The 20404-nt window shown below is 38.7% G+C and overlaps 1 protein-coding gene across 1 annotated transcript in view; it reads right to left on the reverse strand.

Annotated features, from left to right (window-relative positions):
• Positions 1–4078: 4078 nt before the first annotated feature.
• Positions 4079–20404, reverse strand: part of ASXL3 (ASXL transcriptional regulator 3) — a 141372-nt gene continuing 125046 nt past the window's right edge. The window contains exons 8-11 of the mRNA XM_031934556.1: positions 19731–19827; positions 17429–17534; positions 11303–13259; positions 4079–8633 (exon numbers count right to left, since the gene is read on the reverse strand). Of these exons, the coding sequence (XP_031790416.1) occupies positions 4920–8633; positions 11303–13259; positions 17429–17534; positions 19731–19827 (5874 nt within the window). The 3' untranslated portion in view covers positions 4079–4919. The remainder of the gene's footprint in view (positions 8634–11302; positions 13260–17428; positions 17535–19730; positions 19828–20404) is intronic.

Below are 20404 nucleotides of genomic sequence, written 5' to 3' on the forward strand. Positions count from 1 at the left end.
ATAAAAAATGAAGACCTTAATGAAAACAGAAAGTTCAAACATAGTCTTAAATGATAAGCATTAACAGCTACCATTCATTTCTGAAGTTTCAGTTTTAGCTTTTCCTGTTTTAACCATAGTTATAACTATAAGTTGACAAGTCACCATTACCAAAAAGAAGCATGGGTAATTTAACAGTATATGGTTTAAGCTGTCCCTATACTTTTTTAAAATAGAATTTTCAATTGTTGGTACATTTAACATATATAAATTACTTCATTAAAAAATTAAAATGACAATTATTTCATGTTTAATTTCTTTATTTTCTCCAGAATATCTTAATATTGAAACCCAAGTTGTTACTTTGAGAAAGGGAAAGACAGAGAAACATGAAGAGACAAACATTTCATTTCATTTAACTTATGGTATTGTGAGCAGTCACTTTTGTAGGCAACACTTGTTTTCTTCGTAGAAAAAAAATAAAAAACAAACAGCACCATTAAAGAATGCATGATCCCTGAATTCTAAACAAAACACTGTCTAAAAATTTTTTTAAATGCTTGTTGCACTCAGTCACATTTAGTCAGGTATCAAAGCAAGCGTAACAGTATTAAATTGTCGCAGTCTTACTGTATCAACTGCTCCCCCTTCTGAGGATTTTACACACCTTTTCTGAGTTTTTCCTGTGGGAATAATATATTCTTTGGTAGAGGACTGAAGGAGGATTTTACTTTTCTGTATGCTGATATAAAATGTCTATGTAGGTTCAGGGCCTTCGCCCCCAATCTGTGTTTGCCATGCATGTTATGTTTGGGTTGATTTCACATTTTGCTGTTACACTGTAGGAGTAATACCGCCTTTAAAAAAGGCATTAAATGGCTAATGTCAAACAGATGTAAACATTCAGAATACTGACCAAAAAAAAAAAAAAAAAAAAGTACAAACAAACAAAACACATTAAAAAAAAAAAAAAAAAAACTACTGAAAATATGTATCATATCAGGTTTCCATGAAGTAGGGGACGGAGGGGAATACAGCAGTACAAGAAAATTATGGCAACCAAGTAAAGCACTTTCTTTGAAACATTCAAGAACAGTACAAATACAACAAAGTTTTTCTACAGTCTAAATTATTCTGCAACTATCAAATATAGTACAAAGCGAAATAGTATGTGCTATAAAAAAGCAGCTCCTTTAAATTATAGTAAAAATGCTTTCTGTTCGCTTTACAGTGACAAAGCATGAAGACTGAAGACGACAGGAATTTTATATTTAGTAACATTTTGGCTACATAGGCCCCTGACAGTCTGATTCCGAGTTCCTGTTCTAGGACTCTTCACAATTGTTCTCTGGGAACGCAGATGGACAGTGACTCTGGGCTCTGCGCGCTCAGAAGGGGTCATTCCCACTAGGCAGCTACCGCTGTGCTGGGCCTCACCACCATACAGAGGATGCTACCCTAGGCTTGGCTTCAGCTTCTAAAACCTGGGACTTCATTATACCACGGAGGAACTGGGAAACCAGAGGCCACGGTAACTTCCACTTTTGAAATTGTGCGAGGGTTTGTAAATGAAATGGGGCTACAGCAACGTGTATTCTTACTCTCCACTGCATTATAAAGCACCATATGCACCAGCTTGTTTTTATGTGTTTATTTTGAACCAACTAAGAATATCCAAGGTCCAGCAGTCAACTAAACCTTCTATATAGCTCATTCCAGAAACACACACCACCCCAAAGTCTTTATAGCAACCAGGCTCAACCTCATAGGTTTGTTTTCAAGTTTTGCTTTCTTCAAACTAGACCTTCGCAGGGAAATATTATATAACTATGGTGCTCAGTTCACCAAAATTTCTGCTATTCTCACTTTGGGGAAGAAAAAAATATTTTCATTTTGAAAATGAATTTGCATCAGAATGCTCTTATTAACATGCCCATTAACTAACCTAAATGTCTTTATACACCTCAGGCATATGCATATCTTATAGGAGGAGGATTAGGGAATAGCAGTTTTCTTCCTTCCCCTGCTCCAAAAGTGCTACTTAGGGAAATACATCCTTTGTGATTAAAAAAAAAAAAAATTGTATGCTACATGTGCAAGTTCTATTCCCGGTAAGAATAAAACTGTGTCCAGTAATCAGGATAATGCACGTGCTAACATTTGCACACTACACCACAATAACCATGTAGTAAATAACATACTCCATTTGCACATAGCAGACACATGTAGAAATCAGAAAACTAAGAACCTACTCAGTCAATTCAAATATACTGGCTTTTGTGTGTGTATATATATTAAATGGAAACCTATAAAATATCTGACCCACATTTTACATCTAAATTTCTCTTCTTCCTTTCCCTTATATTTTAGCTTAAAGATACGAATTTTTCAGTAATATAAACCATGTGAGAACACTAGGAATTTGAACTGGAGCAAAAAAAAAAAAAAAAAAAAAAAAAAGCAAGGGCACAGAAAAATTATGCTAATCGGACCTGGATGATAGAATCCATGCACTATCAACAACTGATTCTCCAAGCCTGTTATGTGACAAATCAAAACATACAGAAGGACACTTTTCCTTATTCCCAATAAGCAACTTGCAGGCAGTATTCAATAATGAAGGAACTGATAATGAGCTCAGTACCTCATCAACCTCAATTGTACTTCACATATCGAGTGCAAAGGTTCTGTAGACTGGAGTTTCTTCCAACACCATGTCAGTTACTGATGTGATGGGCTTCAATTTGCTGGTGTAGACAGTATCTGACACTGGTAAAGCAGTGATTGAATTTGGAAGGAGTTGGCATGCAAGTGTCTATATTATAGGGGTGCCCCGCTGTGAGACTAAGAGCATGATCTTTGAAATCAGGATATCAGAGCCAAGCAGACAAAAGACACCACTGATAAGGATGCCACCCCAACACAACCTGGCGTGCAGTGAAGAGAAAACTAAGGATCCGCTGGAACTTATGCTGCATTACTCGGGAAAGGCTGGTTAAGTGCATTGCTAACTTTCTCAGTCATTAGTTTTGCCAATTTTACTGTGAAAAACAGAAATGACAGTACTGAAGCACCAAAATCATGGCTACAGCAGCAGGCCTTTCTTTTCTTTCTAAGATAAAGTACCTCTCACTATCAGCAATTTGTTATTCGAAATGATGTCTCTATCACCTAAAGAAATTTGGCAACATCACAATAAATATGGAGGAAAAAACATATCATATAGTTTGTTGTTATAAAAAATCACAAGTGTTCTTGTTTTCAGGAATGTAATTTCTGCTCATTCCAGTCAACTTTTAAGACGTGTTTTACGGGAATGTCAAAAAGTTTACAGTGACTAGGATGATCCCATGTGAAAATATCGGTCATTCTTACCCTGGATACAGATGATTCCCCACCCCCCAACGTTTGTTTTTTAAATTCTACAGCCACAACAATCAATGGGTTAATGGCACTCCACATTTTGTGCTCTGTAATCTGAAGTTAAATGGGCGTGGTTGGTTTTTGTTTTCATTCATCTTTCCTCAATGTGCATGTGCTTCTGAACTTGCTTTTGAAAACAGAGCCTCCTGAACTACGGCTGTCCTCTGGTTTGAGGGTGGCCAAAGTATATGGAATGTAGCTCAAATACTCAACACGCAGATTTTACTGGATGCACACAGAAGATAACTGTTAAGATGCAGTATCCCTTTTTCAAAAGCAGTTCCCCTAAATATGAAGAATGTATTGAACATACCTGAGGGAAAAACAAAACATGCCATACCTAGAACAGTTTTTTTTTTTTTTTTTAAACAAGGGTTATTTCAAAGTTGAATTATATAGGTTGTAAATAAGGAGAAAAATAATTGTTCTGAAAAACGTTGATGCTTTAGCCTTGGGTAGTCCCTCTTATCATCAATGACACTTTTAAAAGGAGATGGCCAACCTCTGCAAGGTCTGAAGCCAGAATGTATGGGTGTCATCAATAAAGGGCTACAATGATTTCCACCCCCCACTTTTAATATCTAGTAATTCATTACCACAAATAGGATATTTACATTATCAATGCATTTATGTGTTCATATACAGCATTTTATTTCCTTGCTTTGAATTTTAGGGCTTTTTTTTTTTTTTTTTTTTTTGCAAACCTACTCTTAAAAGCCATACATGAAGCTCTAAAATCCTCTGGGCTTATGGCTACTGGCTGACCAATTGATTTCATATGATCAGGTGTCAAAGGGCTAGAACCAGATGCTGGGCATGAGTCCCATGCTGCAATTTCAGATGCAGGACACATTTCACTACAATATGTGTACAAAATCCAAGGAAGATCCAGATATTCTGCCATAGTCTTTGAGAAAGAGTAAAACAGGAGGAAAGGTAATACTCAGGATAGTGGATTTCATCAATGGCATACCTCCTTTCATATATCTTTTGTAATAGGAGTAAATACAAGGAATCACACATTTAAATCAGACTCCCCTTTCTAAATAGGATTTAATCACTGTGGTAAAGCTAGGTCCAGAAAAGCCAACTGTAAAATTCCTTGCTGTAACGGCTCATCTATAGAAAAATGCATAACCACTTTAAATCATTCCTCTCATTCTCTTTATATATCTGCATTTCTGGTTATTAAGTAATTAAAAATTTCCTATTCCTATCTACACCTGGGTTAAAAGAAAAACAAAAATGGAGCATTGACTTGTATACACATGGACAGAAACTTTCAAAGCTAGGAATGGCAACTGAACATGTAAAAGACATGCCAGTGAGCCATTCAGTTGGGAATGCATCCTCCCCTTTACGAGAAATGCAAGAAAATAATGCCATAGAGGAAAGGTACCTGCTTCAAAGCAAAATAAATTAGCATGATAGAAACCACTGCATTATTCGATGTGTTGCTGCTGATGCTATTTGGCTTTTCCGTGTGGAAAAGGGATACTGCATCTTTCACTCAGCTCTTATCGTACAACCAGGCATGCTACACAGAGTTTTGAAGGACCTATGCAGTCGTCATGGCAGAAGGCCCCACAGCCTTTGCACACAATCATGGCTTTCAGCCGGCAAGAGCATTTCAGTTCCAATTCGTCTGCATTGCTGCTGTCGGCAAAGTTCTGAACGGGCATCTGAGCGTTCTGACCAGGCAAGCCCGTGGCAGGATTGGAGCCACTTCCCAAAATCCCAATGGACTTTTCAATTGCAGATGCTGCCCTTTTGAAACTCGTGCTACCAAAGTGTATTGTTGGATAATTTCCACAGAGCTGCTGTTGTTGCTGCACCTGCATTTTCTGAGCAGCTAATTGGGTAAAAGGCTTTTGTGGCTCAGAAAGCAAATAGGAAGAGAAATCTGCATTTTTTAGTGCGAATGCTTTTAACTGTTCTTTCATTTCATTCTGGTCATAGGAAACTTGTTTCATGCCCAGTTCACAGCTGCTGCTTAAACCTTCCTCAAAAGAAAGAGGTTCCGATTTTATATTGCTACATATGCCCGTGGACTGTGGCCAACTAAGTCTCTTAGTGGTTTCCATGGTAACTGGAGGTTGTTTTGGATCGGATGGGACTTCTGCATTAGGGAGAGGTGGAGGTAGTGGAGGTGGTGGGGGGGGAGGCGGGGGCAAAGCCAAGGGTGGAGGGGGAGGGGGAGGGGGAGGCGGTGGTGGTGGTGGATGTACTAGTGCTTTGTTTGGCATTGCATGTGCAGTGCCTCCCACCTCATCACCTTCTTTCATGGGCATATTGGGGGATAACATGTTGGCTAACCTTAGCTGGTGAGGTGTTGAGGAAAGACTAACCTCTCCCAATCCTTTCTGTTCAAGATGCCTGTTGAAGGCAAATGCATTACACCCCACTGGGGTCTTGGAAGAGGCCTGTAATAGAGCTGCAGTAGGAATGGGGGCCCTGGCAGCCATAGGCATTTGGTAAAACTGCTGTCTGTGTGAGGTACCAGCGTCAGGGTGGAAGCCGCCATTCTTGTCAACATGAAATAGGTTCTGCTGGAAGCTACACGAGGGGAGCAGTCTCTTTTGCTGTTTGACCTCAGGGCTGTGAACAATTCTGTTCTGCATGGAGTGCTTGTTTAGCCATTCTTGCTTAAATGTCTGGCTGTGTCCCAGCTGACTCATGCCAGAATTGATGACACAAGGCACCCCTTTAACATCTGGCTCCACTAACAATTTTCCTGGTTCACATTTAACTTGAGTGTGTTCTCCTACAGTCCTAGCTACTCTCTTTTTGGGGTGGTTTTCTCGCTTTCTCATTTGGAGTGGTGCAAGAGTCCCTGCCAAGTAGCCCTTACCATCTGGATTTGGAGAGCTGGGCGGAATTTCAACGTTTCTCTCTGGCACTGTTTTACCCACTGAGGTAGTTTGAAGAGGCAATGGAAGCCTGTTGATTTCAAGCTTGGCTCCCAATCTGGGTTGTGGCAACACTTTTTCCAAAGGCAGGTTGCCCTGTAGTAACTGCGTCACCAGCGGGTTGTTAGCCTCCACAGAGGACAGACGACAGCTTGAGCTCCCTGCACCAGGGACTCTTTTCAGGGTGTCGGGAGCCAAGGAAATAGCCTCTTCCATGGGACTCGAGGTGGAAGTTTTCACGTTCTGTGTTTGTTGTACACTAGAGGCTACCTCTGCAGCTGCAGGAGGCAGCTCAGGGCCGGGGAAGTCTTCAGTGTCCATTCTAAAGCCCTTGTCTGCTTCATGAAGTTCAGATTTCACAGGAAGAGCAACATTTGTTATGAGATTCCTGGGATGAAGTTCTGACACGTTCAAGTAGCTGGCATGTTCAGTTTTGATAGCCTTTGGACAATTTTGCTCTAGATATTCTTTTTGTTTACTTGAACCCGAATGAGTAACCAGAGGCTGTCCTGTGCTCCTCATCCCATCATCACTCCAGCAAATCCGGTTACTTGGGTTATACTGATTGCTACAGGTTGTGTCTGCCTCACTTTTGAACATAGCTGGGCCACGTGCCTGCTCAGCAAAGTTATGACTGGGAGCAGTTGGCTCATTTAATTTATCTGGAACAAGGGGTAATTCTCGGAGACTTGTGCAGGTGGTCTGCAATATTTTACACTCTTGTTTTGCTGCCGAAGCAGCAATGAAAGTGGAACTGTGATCTACACCTTCACTGGCAACTGGCTCAGGCCTGCTAATCACAGAGACCTGAGGACACGCCATAGGCTGTACGGATGCCTCTGTCCTCACTGGCCTGCCCTGCAGGTCCAAGTTGGCTTCTGAACTTTCAACGGAGACAGTCAGAGACAAACTGGAGGTCAGCGTGGTGCTGTGGTCAACGATGACTTTACACGGAATTGATCGGTTTATGGCTGCTGGTGCAAAGCCCCCTTGTGGTTGCTGAGGTTTTCCAGAATTATCTGCCCTGTTTCGAGGCCCTGAATTTTTGTCCAGGCTTTCAGCACTTAACTTGGGAGGACTATCATAAGAGTTTATTGTCAGCATGTTTCCACTAAACATTGCGACGGTTGGGTGTGCAACCAGAGAGTCTGTGACCGCTACGGAATCACTGCAGCTGAGGGCTGCTCTCACAGTGGTACCCATGGATACAGTGGCCTGTTCTTCACTCCCAGGTATGGCTATCTTCTCAGAAGGAAATCTGTTGTTAATTCCCGTCGGGGGAATCAAGACAGAGCTAGTGGAGAGGTGGTTTGGCAAATTGTTTCCGATGGAGGGAGTTGGCACAGAGGTGTACTGAGTGGAGACTAAGTTACTAGCACTGCTGCTTGATATTAGTAACTGCTTATCATCCATGGAGCTTGATATGCTGGAGCCCTCTGTAGTGGCTGAAATGGGAGTGCTTTCAATACATTTTGGTATAATGGCTATACATGGAGTGTCAGTTCCCTGGATGGTTTTTAACATGCTTATATTACAAGCAGAAATTGTAGTGTTTGCACTGTCAACAGACATTAGGACAGAGGATTTATCAACAGAACTCACAAAGGGATGTTCTTTAATTGCTCCCGATATAGCAGTGCTGCAAACAGATACAGGGACAGAATTTTTATTAAAAAGCATGGGCACACTGCTATTTTCAGAAGAGGTAGATGAAACAATTTTCTCAGATAAATGTGACACAGGTATGTTTTCATCAGAACTATGCACAGATAAGTCAGTGGCAGTTTCTGGAAGTTTACTTGGGTTAAGAGACTGCTGTAGTACAGTGGTGGTCTCCCGGAGGTGGGCAGACTTGTTGCTAGGAGATCTACAGTTTGGATTGACAATAATGACACCAGTCAAACCTTCCATTTTTGTTTCAGGGGTAGAAGAGACTTCTAAGTTTGGAGGCCCTTCCTTTGAGCTGAGCGGAGGCAACCGGGTCTCTTTAGAGGTCTGGAAGAGATGGGCTCGAGCTTGATGCTTTGCAAAGAGCTTAGCCTTTGTCTGTTCTTTGATGTGTGCCAGGGTTCTCGCCTTTCCACCCTCTCCTGGGCTTCCCATGGCTCCAGAGACAATGCTCGCTGCAGCAGCTACAGCAGCAGCTGCAGCAGCCTCTCGCTGAGCCCGAGCTTGTTGGGCCCGGGCCTTGATATCTGCCAGGGTCCTGGCTCCTGTGTTCCTCCCGCCACTGACGGATGTGCTAGTGGATGCTCGAGACTCGGGTTTGGAGACGGGTTGGCTCTTGATTATAAAAGGTGGCCCAATTTTGGAAAGCTGAATCTAAAAGGAGAGAAAAATATATATAATGTGCTTCATACATGATCACAGAGGAGGCATGTAGAATGTGATAATGCAAGGGAAATGATAATCTCAAAATGTGCCATGAACTACACGTAAATCCCTGGATGTGCCTTTAGGGCATAAGGCAACAAGAAATGTAGCATGAATATAAAAAATTAAGTTTTTAATCTATTTTTAATCTACAAAAACATCCATTGTAACTTCATTTGGAATCAAATGAAGCATCTTCTTAATGCGTCATATAAATGCATTAAAAATTCATGCTTCGAGACTTACAGTAGGCTAAAAAGACTTCAAGATATTTAATTTTGAAATTATCTTTTTTAGTGGCATAAAAAACTGGAACTTCAACTCTATTTGAGTTTGTCTGTCTTAATTTGACCCAAAGAAAAAAGCCCTGACTGAGATACTGACGATTAGAATTCTCATTCTGACTTTACACAAAGGAACTGTGATCCTAGGCTAATCACTGTGTACCTCAGTTTCTCCAATAACCTCTCTAAGCCAAGAACTCTATGATTTTTCCTTTTTTTAAAATTATATTTTATGGTCTAGGGTACATGTGCACAACGTGCAGGTTTGTTACGTATGTATACATGTGCCATGTTGGTATGATTCTTATGCACTCCCATGCTACCTTGCATGCTGCTTTATACATATATGATAAGAACACGAGAGAAGTTTGTAAACTCAGTTGTAAAATGAGACTAGTTATTTCTGGTCTATTTCCTTCAAAGAGCTGTTTTAAAGATGGGATGAGATTACATTTGTCAGAGTGTTCTGTTTTCCAAAGGGATTGTATTATCATTACATTTGCATAAAAGCAAGGGAAACTGATTTTCTGCCTCTAAAGAATTTATGCATTGGGCAGTTTCTTTTGATATTGGTCATCCACAATCTGCTGAATTTTGTAAATGTCCCAACCCATACTGTTTACCAATTCTTGGTAATTAAGAGACTCACAGATTCATCACCAAATTCATGAGGCACAAGGTCTAACAGCCAGCATTTCATAGCAAGGCTGTGTTGCTCTAGTCACTAAAAGCATTCTTAGACATGACTGTGTAGAGCTGGAAAGACTCTAGTTGACATCCCTCATGTCACAGTTCAGGAAACTGAGGCTGTGCAGGTAAAGCAGTTTGTCCTGCGGTCATATAACCAGTGAGTGACTAGAGCCTTTGGGCTTCCCATTCGGTGCTATTTCCATGTATTCTGTTTCCCTTTTTTCCAGATTATACATATCAATTTAGAATTATGCTTTGGAACTTTGATAGATGAAATTGTCTTCCTGAGCTATCTTGTTTCTCATTTTCTTTATTTTTTTTATTATACTTTAAGTTCTAGGGTACATGTGCATAACGTGCAGGTTTGTTACATATGTATACTTGTGCCATGTTGGTGTGCTGCCCCCATTTGTTTCTCATTTTCAAACTGCTTGTGAAGTCTCTCTTCTATTCCAAAGGCCAAGAAAAGAAAGGATAATTTTGGGGAGAAGATTCAATTTGCTCTTTTAATATTTTTCCTAGTGTAAAAAATTAAACATATTTTAAATAATTAAACTTAAATATCCTTAAGCAAGAGCTCTTAAGACCAAACATCAAATATTCTTGTAGTATTTACCTTTTCTTCACAGTGCTTAATTTATTAACTATATGCTCAATAATATGGCAAGATGGTAACATCTTGCAAGATTCTGACATATCACAACCAGGATACTGACGTTGATACAATTAAGATACAGAACACTTCCATGACTACAAATTTCCCTCATGTTGTTATCTATCTATCTATCTATCTATCTATCTATCTATCTATCTATTTTTACATAAAGTCCATATGACTTTGAAAATTAGCTTTTGACAGACTGGCATGTTTAAAAATATCTCCTATGAAAAGTTTCTATTATTATTTCTATTGCTTCAGAAATTAAAATGCATAGTGAGTTTTTAATTGAACTTAATGCTCATCTTTTACACCTCTAGAATCTTGCTTACTAGAGATTGCTTTATTAAAAAAAGTAAGTACAACCATACTTTTAAAGTCAGCCTGTGGAGAACACGAGTCATATATAAAATGAAAATTTCATAGATTTTATATCTACAGATAGAGCACATTTTTTTATTCAAGAAGCTTGAGATGTTTATAATTCTAGACCAATGCTATGATGGAATAATCCACTTTACAGTACAACAGTATGAATACACTTAGATAAAAGCATCAAGTCAGTATAAATGACAGAGGGTAGAAACTCAAAAAAAAATTACACTGGGTTTATGCCGTAAGTTCTCTCAAGAACGTTCATAGGACGCTACGTTATCTTTCACATGTTCCCAGGTTCACACAGGTCTCTGCCCTACACCTGGAAATCCCCATAAACCCAGGGGTCTCAGTGGCCTGGAGACATTTCCAGCCCTATTCTCTTTCTTTAATTCATTTTTCTTTAATGCTGGGTCTAAACATATGCATGTATCTAAACTGCTTTTATGAATTCAACACATAGTCATAAAGAAGATCATTTACTATTAGAGGATGATATCATAAATTGTTGCATAAAACCTAGAAGGAAGAAAATCTAATTATTCTTGAAAAATTAGGCTTCTAAATAGGAAAAGCCTATCTATGGAATTGTCTTTTGTTTAATACCATACCTTGAGAGGGGGAACCCTTGGTTCCTCTCTTGGAGGCTGTTCTTTCTCAGGTGGGCTGCTAGATGATATGTTCCTGGTTGACTGATCATCTTCTATCCTAGCTCTCTTTTCCTTACAGATTCCAAAGCTGTGCTGCTCTGCAGTTTTCCTCTTTGATATCTCTGAATCTCTACTTTCATTTCTCAACCCATCAGGTGACTTGCAGGGCTCTGACGACTTGGAAGTATGTGAGGTTTCTAACCGACTCTGTGTACTCCCTTGCTTATGTGTCTTATTTCTAGAGCCTTCTGAAAATGAAGTCTTATCCACTGATGAGATATATTGCTTGTCCTGCACTTTAGCAGATGGAAGCTCATTTCCCTTATTCTCTGTCTCTTCAGAAAAGACAGATAATTCCAATGGTGAAGATAACACTTTTTTTTCTGTTCTTTGCAGGACGCTATGATTTTTAACTTTTATCATTTCAGCAGAAGCAAGTTCTGGAATCGAAGCAGGGTAGGGCTTCTCAGTGTCAACATGAGATTTACAAGTTTGCTGACTCAGGGTTTTGTTGTGCAACTCTTCAGACGGAAATGCTTCAGGAGTAATGGAAGAAGAATTCATTATGATGGGTTCGGGAGTATTAGAAAGATTCTTCTGCTGTGAGGTAAGGTTCTCTCCCAGAGGTTTGGCAGCGGCAGAAGACTCATCTTTCTGCGGGGAGAGCGGCTCTTCAGATACAGAAGGTGACTTTCTTTGCTGATGTGCCATTCTCTCATTTATGGAAGAGTTAGAAATTGGAGACGTTTCTGAAGGAAGTGGCAAACTGGATACAAAAGTGGTCTCAGAGGTGAGAAGCATGGAAGACACTGAAGAAGTTTCTGATGTTAAAGGTAAGTCAGACATCGGTGAGGTTTCTGATGTTAAAGGTAAGTTGGATATTGGTGATGCTTCACATGTTAATGGTAAATTGGACATAAGAGATGCTTCTGATAGTTCAGGTGAAGTGGATATTGGAGATATTTCTGACATCAAAGATGCACGAAGGTTTTCATCAGTGGAATTTCTCTGGTTGTATTTGTCTGTATTTTCAGTGCTAGATACCTCAGAACAAAATGTTGTCTCAAGGGAGGCTGGAGTACATGATTCTTCTGATGTGGACTGTGTTTCCCCTCCTGGGGAAGGCAGGCTGGTACAGGCTCCCTCTGGGCTCTCAGAAGAAAAGGACGTTTCAGAGATGCAGGCATTTTCTGAAAGCTGTTCTTCAGGGTCACTCTGTAGCTCCATATCTACAGAAATTCCTTCATTTGGAAACCGGCCTTCTAGAGAAGATGACCCTGTTTTTATTTTAGGGGTACTGGTCTCTATTGCAGTTTCTGACTCCTTACGTTCTGTGTCACTGACATGAGTCACAGATGAAGCGGAAGGAACAAGAGAATCACAGACTTCTAACTGATCGATAACAACTGTCATTTCTTCCTGGGGCGATTCTGACTTCTCTTCTATCTTAATTTCAATATGAGGCAAAGTTTCTAAAACATCATTCATCATAACACAGGACTCCAAGTTATCTTCAGGAGGTGCTGTTTGGGGTTCTTCATGAGAATTGGTTGGACTTTCAGACTCCTGAGAAAATCCAGGTATTGTCTTATGATTTTCATCCTGGCATTCACAGATACTAGTCTCTACCTCTTCTGTAATTTCCTCCTGAATTACAGATTCTTCAGGGATCAAGATATCCTCTGACTCCGATTCTGCCATTATATCTTTAGCTGGAATTTCTACCATAGGGCAAAGAGTAGCACAGAAACCAGGCTCTGGAGAAGCTGGGCTTTTCATGCTTTTTGACTGTTGTTCTGCCAAGGGTGTCTGTGCAGAAACTGGAAGGCCAGAAGTCCCACATGAAGAACTACTCTGAGCTCCGGCATTGTTTGGTCCAGTAGTGAGCTTCACAGATTCCTCTCTTGACATGCCCAGCCTGTACAGAAATTAGAGATAAGAAATTATTGCTCAACCACAAAACATGAAAGGTACAACTGGGATCTCTCAGAAATGCAGTATTCAATAGAAGTAAGTGCATCAAATTACATTTATAATCACTAATATGCTTAATTTATGTAAACCAGTTTATAATGATGATGTTTCTTTGCTGCTTTTGTAATCTCAACTAATACTCTGCTTCTGGTTAAGAGCAGTCTAGATTTTTATTTTGTAAAGCAAGGAGATATGAACCTTACCAAGTGTTAGTAAAGGAATAAGAAAATTACATACAACAAAGTATTAGAAAATATTTATAATCATTAACATGCTTAATTTATGTAAACCAGTTTATAATGATGATACTTCTTTGCTGCTTTTATAATCTCAACTAAAACTCTACTTCTGGCTAAGAACAGTCTAGATTTTTATTTTGTAAAATAAGGAGATATGAGCCTTACCAAGTGTTAATATAGGAATAAGAAAATTACATACAACAAAGTATTAGAAAATATGAGCAGAAAAGCAAAATAACATATAGGATATATATTTTTTAAATCTAGAAGTAGAAAGATGCTCTTATAATAGAAAATTATATAGTTTTTGGAGGATACAAGAGAACCAAGAAATTAAGATCAATGGAAGATGAATGAAATTCATCAAATTCTGAAATTGAAATGAGTTCCAAAGACTGGTTTTCTTACACTAATCTAAGAAGTATTACTCAATCACCTTATTTTGGCATCTAACTGTCTAACCTAAGACAACATAGAAATTTCATTAAAGAATAACAGAACATATTTGGGGTTATCAAAGTTATTCTACCAGCTTACATTTGTGTGAAGCAAGACTTTTAAATTCTTTCATGCAGATCTCTTACTGTGAAGATATTCCATACGTGACAGGTACCGAAAAATCAAGAAATAATTGAGCATGATGTTCAGGTCTTAAGGCAAATCTAATCAGAGTTACAGTCAAGGGTACTGTAAATCACTGTTTTCTGTCATATAATTTACATTGTCAGCATCAGATGGTAGAGAAACATGCTGCTCTAAATGAAGTTAAATCAGGGTACAGGCAATGAGAAAGATAAGCAGGAGAGAGAACATTTCCAGAGGAAAAAGCACATTTAAGTGAAGAAATATAGTCACAGTATCATTGATGCAAACAACACCTCAGTGAAAACCACTTTAACCTTTGCTTTTTAAAAATCCTCAATGTGAAAGGGAAATAACGTTGAATACAGTTTTTGGGTATTTGGCCATTGCCTTCTTTATTTAAATTTAGAAATCTCTGAAAAGGCAGAAAATACTGCCTTCATAAATATTCTCTTTCCTTTCAATGTTCTCTTAGATGAATTCAAACTAAGCTACAATTTATAACTATACTATACTGAGAAGATCAGAAAAACAACATTACGGATAAATTTAAAGCAGAATAATCTTCAAGATATAAGGTTCCCTGGGACTAGGTCAAGCAGAGGTACCACTGATACTAGAATAAGTACGTAACATACAGAAATCTATCCACTGGCAGCCCAATTTCTGCTAGGTGGTTAATAATATTATTAAACATGCAGATAGGTAAGTGTATATGTACAACAGCACTGTATAAAATATGCCCATGTCAATATTTTCTTATTTTCACAGAAAAACAGATTTAAGATTGCATAAGGCATAGGAGGAGGAAGATAGTCACAGTTCCTCATACTACACAAAGGAAAACCCTGGCCTCCAGAAATCTAGACACAAATTCATAAGCCAAGCCCTGTAATACTTGGCATTTATACAAATGATGTAAAACAAATATAGAATAATACTATATTATAAAGAAATTAGGCAAGTGAGAATCATAATAAATACCTAAAAAAATTGAAAACTAAGGCAGATCTTAACTGGACACTAGTATGAATGTTTAGACACATTTTTGAAAAAAAAAACTTAGAGCAATAAAAAGGCACATGGTGTCAGTCAACTAAAAACTGTCTGGGGGTAGGGGAATAAAGGTAACCTGGGAGCAACAAAATGAGAAGGGCAGTCAATGAAATGTTCAAAATATATCTGCCATGCAATATGTAATGAAAGAAAAGATCAAGAGACAAGTCCAGTGATGTAAGAGGACAAAAGCTACTGATAAACTACAGCAAAAAAAAAAAAAAAAAAAGGCTACGTAGAAGTATGTTTTGTATTTAGAGAGCTTGGTGACGACAATGAGGGGGTCATGTTTATTAATAATATCATAGCTGTCACCTTCTAGGGAAGGGACCCTAGATCTGATATCCAAGGGAATCTGGAAAGCCTCTAAATTTCATGCAAAAAATATGCCTGTGCGTGAATTTTTCTGAGAAGGATTTGCAGGATTAAGACCCCAAGCAAGTTACTTAACCTCACTGTTATAAACCTGGGAAAATTACTTAGCTTCACTTTCCCTCAGCTTCCTAATTTAAAAAAATTATGAATAATGGTATCCATCTTATGAAATTGTTGGGAGGATTAAGTGAAATATTTGCAAAGCTCTTAGAAGCATATCAGAGCCAGTGTATACTCAATGATTATTTGTTACATGAAAGAAAGTTCTCTGTAATGTAAGTCCCTTAAACTGAGGTTCTCTGGGAGTAGAGCTTAGGCAATCCTACAAACAACTGCATCCCTGGCATCCAGGAGAGTGTCTGGCACAGAGGAGATGTTAGATAAATACATTAATTTAATAAAAGAATGGATCTATCACTAAAAATTAAGAACCAATGCTTTGGAGGTACTATCTCAGTTAGGCTTCTGCTATTACTAACAAGAGTGCTCCCAGCATTTTCTTTCACAGGCAAAAGGAGAGGGAAGAAGGCTCCTAAGTGGTCTTTAATCTTATCCTCCAGGGTTCTTAATCCTGCTGGGCATCAGCATGACTCCTGGAAAGCTTCTAAAACACAGACTCCTGGGCACAACTCCTAGATTTTGATGCAGCCAGGCTTGAGTGATATTGCTGGTGACTTCATGTGAAGACATATAACTAGTTTGTCACATTTTTAATGTTTGAGAAAAGACATTAATTATCTTTATTTGGTTTTGCTTAATATATATGTGTGTATATATACATATATATATAAATATACACATATATAGTATATAAATACATACACACACACACACAGAAATCCTGGCACAGCAATTAAAAACAGGCCTTCCTACTCAAGAGGACTGCGGAGTGCCATTTAGGACCATTCATGAAGGCCAGCATACTCTGAGCATCCTACCCCAAGTGTTCTGTTAAGTATCTAATTGCTTTACAGGAAGAGCTCTCACGTGAGACTCCTTCTGGCATGTCTTTCTTTCCCCCGTTTACAGGTGTAATTTTGTGAAATGAGATCACATGACATAGGTCTTGTTACCTGCAACCACCTGTGTTCTTTACACAAAATAATAACTTTCAAGCATTGATTTTGTGGGTGGGAGGTGGAGCATAAGTTCCTCTAAGGGGGATCTGAAGTGACCGTCAACAGTCAGTTCTTAAACCCCTCCATTTTTAGGGATCTGATTTTCTGAGACACTAATATTGCCAAAGCAGAATGTGTCTCTGCTAAACACAAGGCAAAGGTGAAACTGCTCTCAGGGTTAGTTCATTTGCTACCACACTACGATGTAAAGGCTTGTGTTACTTAAAAAAGAAGCTCTCACACACACATAAATTAAAGACAGATTACATTTGAAGAGGAAGATAAAGCAAAAGATAGTATCTCAGGCTCTCCCCAAAACAAGAACTAAACAAAGATTAAAATGCATTAGGCACAGTCAATATTTTTAGAAAAATGTGAGAATTAAACACGTGCCTAAAATTACTTATCTATAAAGCATTAATCCACGAACATACTTGAAAACAGGAGAATTTCACTCAAATCTGTTAAGAAATTCAAAAGTGACTTCTTTAAGATTTCATGCGCTACTTTCAGACCAAAATAAAATTTCACGAACAAGTTATAAACCCTTGAAAATGCATTTTTTAAAAATTTAAGTGCTGATATACCACTATAATTTCATCTGCAATTTCTTACACTGAGGGACTATTGCCTTTTATCACAGGTTTATTAAGTTTTACAGCATATGAGTGTGCTATGTGAAGCAGAGAATTACATTTTCATTTCCTTCTCAGAGAAATGAGAAAAAATACTCTAGTACTTACTTTTCTCCATAAAACCTCTCAAAGAATTTTTCTTTCCAAGGTTCTGTTTTCTTTTCCTTCTCAATTTCTTGCCTTATCCGCAATTGCATTTCTGGGGTAAACTCTCCTAAAAAGAAAATGCTAATGTATTGAGTAAATGTGGTCACATCTTTTGCCAATTAATAAAGAAAACATGTAATTCATCTGAGTAAACTTTTATGGATCTTGAAAAGCACTAGGACAAATAATGATAACATTTCTACAGCTTCCCTTTTTATGAACATCACTCAAGATGTTCATAAAAATGCTAAAGCTAAATGCTTTAGAAGAACGCTAAAGCATTTAGCAAATATATTACATGCTAGGGGATACAAATAAAAGAGAGTATATTCACTGTCTTTAAGGAAATCAGTCTGCTGGAAATAGACTATAATATAATGTATAAAGCCCTGTATAGGCCATAATAATAAATGTAGTGAAATATAGAAAGTAAAGCGCTTAATTCTGCCTACGTTGATTAAGGAGGATCACATATAGGAGCTGATTCTTGAGTTAAATTTTGAAGGTTGCTCAGGCTTTTATAAAGTAATTAAATCACAAGGCCAGAGATACGAATCCATATATTTATGATCTTTTGGGTGGCCAACTGTGAGTAAAACATAGGAAGAAATAAAATGGGAAATAAAAGCTGAGGTCAGTTACCCAATAGATGTTCTAAAGAATGTTCTTCACTTTTCTATGAGAGACAGGGGGAGGTTCTGGTGGCATTCAGTGTGGAAGGAACATGGCCAAATAAGCTGTGTAGAAAAACAGGTCTGACAACAGAGTGAAGAACTGGAGGACTGCAGCTATAGGGCTACTGAATAGCACACAGGAGAGGTGGAGATTACCATTGGGCCAGTAGCAGCAGGAATGTTGAAGAGGAATCAAGTACAATCAAGTAATAGTTCATGACCAGATAGGCATGGAGAAAAGGAACAGGATCAAAGACATTGGTAAGGTTTCAAACTGAGGAACTATGAGGACAGTTGTGACATTACAGAAATAGAGGAAACAGAAGAAGGAGTAGAGAGGGAAGAGAAGCTAGTGAATTTAATATTGGGCATTTTGGTTTAAAGTTCCTGATATCAGCTAATGAGATCTGCTAAGCATTTGAAAATAAAACACTGGGGAAGGAGTGGGGGGGATTAGGTAAGGGGGTGAAGGCCAGATTTGAAAATTCTTGGCATGCTGGCAACAGCTAAAACCAAGGTGGTGAATGAGGCAGCTTAGGGAATACTATGATTAGAAAAGAAAATGCTGGAGGCATCAGATGGAAGAATAGGAGATCATGATGAAAGCTGAGCAAAGGCTGGCAGAAATGTAGCCCCAGAAAAATAAATTCTGTTTTTAAAATCTAAAGTAGATGGTTTCAAGTCAGATGGGGTGAAAAAACAAATGAGATATTGGTGATGGAACTTGAAATGTAAGGACTGAGAACAGCAAATTGGAATTTGCCATTAGTAATTTTTATTTATTTATTTTTTTTGAGACAGGGTGTCACTCTCGTTGCCTTGGCTGGAGTGCAGTAGCATGTCCAGTAGGTCAATCACTGCAGCCTTGACTTCCTGAGCCGAAGTGATCCATCCACGGCAGACTCCTGAGTTGCTGAGACTATAGGTATGCACCACCACGCCCGGCTGATTTTTGTATTTTTTGTAGAGATGGAGTTTCACCATGTTGCTCAGGCTGGTCTTCACTCCTGACCTCAAGCCATCTGCCTGCCAAGGCCTCCCAGAGTCCTGGGATAACAGGCATAAGCCACTACGCCTGGCTAGTATTCTTCTCTAGGAGGAATATTTCAGTTGTATAGAGTGGGCCCACCCTGACTGTAACAGTGTGAGTGTGTAAAGAGGAAAAATACAGTAGCATTGGGCACTTTTTTGTCTTTCAAGAAACTTGGTGACTAAAGCAAGAATAAGGTGAAGCAGTAATATCTGGGGAAGAGAGCATTCAATGAATTTTCTTTAGGTGCCAGGATGCTTAAGAGAATGCATAATGGATCAAACAGTGTCATTAAAATTACCATCCCCAAGAAAATGTTGCTGCATCAAAAATTTTACGATGTTCAAGATAAAATTATGCTTTCTTCAAAAATATCTGACATCAATAATGTCAAGTATAACAAAAGAATTAGTGAACTCATTTGGAAAGGGATATGAGTTTTTACTAAATTAAAGTGTACTGTGGGGGGAAAAAGACTGGGAAATCAGAGAAAGGTACAAAGCTCAGTACAGTATGTGTACTCCAATAGGTCACATAATAATAGAAAATACAAATTTACCTTCTGCCAGTCGCTGTTTCCACCCTTGTGCTGCATACGCAAAGAATTCATTATTTAGAGCTGAAGTACTGAGGCGTAAAATTCCATCACTTCCCATCTAGGAAAAAAAGCCGACAAAAACAAGGTTCCATCAGGAATAACTCAAAGCAAAAGTATGCAGGAAAGAATCAAAAACTGAGTGGTGCTGGACGGTGTATGTGTGAGGGGGAGGAAGGGGGAAGGAGACAGAGAAAGGAGAAGGGAGAGCAAGCAGGAGCTCCAGTGAGAGCATGTGCAGGGTAGGAGGAAGAGAGGAAAGCGACCCAACAAAAGATTGGTCTCCTGGGATGAATACTAGGAGATTAGATGTATGCATTCTGCTTGCTGATGTGTAGGAGACAGAAATAATTAGTGTTGTCCTTGGCTGGCTTCTTATGTAGTTGGTGAATGAATTTAAAACACATAACAAATTAAACAATGTCAAGCATTAGGTGAGTGAGAATTAAGAAGCTCAAAATGTAAAAGCTCGGAGAATATATGTATGTGGATATGAGAGTGTAGGAAGAACCTGATGCAGCCTCATGAGAGTCTAAGAGAATCTGGACAGAATGGTTAGAGATAAAAGCATAAGGTATACTGTCAACGAGCATGAGATTTACTGTAGAAGCAGAACATAATGAACTATCAGTAACTGG

Source organism: Piliocolobus tephrosceles, chromosome 18, assembly GCF_002776525.5.
Source record: "Piliocolobus tephrosceles isolate RC106 chromosome 18, ASM277652v3, whole genome shotgun sequence".
Lineage (NCBI taxonomy): Eukaryota > Metazoa > Chordata > Mammalia > Primates > Cercopithecidae > Piliocolobus > Piliocolobus tephrosceles.